This window comes from Chlorella variabilis (assembly GCF_000147415.1).
Source record: "Chlorella variabilis unplaced genomic scaffold CHLNCscaffold_231, whole genome shotgun sequence".
Lineage (NCBI taxonomy): Eukaryota > Viridiplantae > Chlorophyta > Trebouxiophyceae > Chlorellales > Chlorellaceae > Chlorella > Chlorella variabilis.
Window position 1 is genome coordinate 1 of NW_005434906.1, and position 1,069 is coordinate 1,069.

Sequence of the window (1,069 nt, forward strand, 5' to 3'; positions counted from 1 at the left end):
CTGGCGATGCTGTCACAGCACTGCCAATGATGCTTGCGAGAGCTCTCCAGGCATACGTGGCACAAACCATGCCCGTTCCTGCGTGCAGCCATTCATCCTGCTGTGCCTGCTGGACGCGGCGCGTGGGCTGGAGTACCTGCACAGCTGCAACATCATGCACGGCGACCTCAAGCCGCAGAATGTGCTGCTGAAGACAGCAGGCAATGATCGCCGGGGGTTTGTGTGCAAGCTCGGCGACTTTGGCCTAAGCCGCATGCTGCCAGAGACCCAGACACATGTGAACACGGGCTCCTATGGCACCGTGACGCATGCCTCGCCTGAGCTGCTGACGGATGGCCGCTTGACCAAGGCCAGCGATGTGTTTGCCTTTGGCATTCTTCTGTGGGAACTTGTCACCGGGCTGCGGCTTTTCCCAGACATGCACCACATGCAGGTGAGGAACCGCCATGGGGGCTGGGGTTCCTGCAGGCTGCCTGCACTGATTCTTGCAAGAGGCTCAGTGCAGTGCGTGCACACTGCGAGGGCCAGGCCTACCTTTGGCAGGAATGCTCGCTCCTATGCCGTGTCCTGCTGCATACTACGTGTGCTCACCGCTGCCTTGCCTTCTTGCCTGGTGCCTGCTGCAGATCATCGTCCAGGTGACGCAGAAGGGCTACCGCCCGCCCATCCCTGCCGACTTCCCGCCACCGCTGGCAGACCTTGTGCGGCGGTGCTGGGCCGAGGACCCCCGCGCCAGGTGTGTTCACCTCACCGACCTTCTGTTTTTTCAGGTCCCACTGAACTTTGCCCTTGGTGTTTGGAGTGTTGCACGTGCTGCTGACGCACGCTGAACTTGATGTGACTTGCAGGCCCAGTGCAGGGGCGATCGTGCAGGAGCTTATAGATTTCATGGCCACCTTCAGCTCCACTGCTGGTTGGGCTGGCATTACTCGTTTGGGCAATGGTGTTGCCGCTTAAAACATGACGGAGCCTTGCAGCTGGCCCTCACAGCGACGACTCGTGCCATGCAACCACTGCCATGAGAGTGCCGTGTTTCCAGAATTTGCCAATCATCGCCATCCGTCCTCGC

The 1,069-nt window shown here is 60.1% G+C and overlaps 1 protein-coding gene across 1 annotated transcript; it reads left to right on the forward strand.

Moving 5' to 3' along the window:
• Positions 1-94: 94 nt before the first annotated feature.
• Positions 95-830, forward strand: CHLNCDRAFT_29026 (hypothetical protein; the record flags this gene model as incomplete). Its single annotated transcript, XM_005842597.1, has 2 exons — positions 95-433; positions 627-830. Coding segments are annotated over 2 exons (543 nt in total), but the record flags the coding sequence as incomplete, so codon positions are not given.
• Positions 831-1,069: the final 239 nt, after the last annotated feature.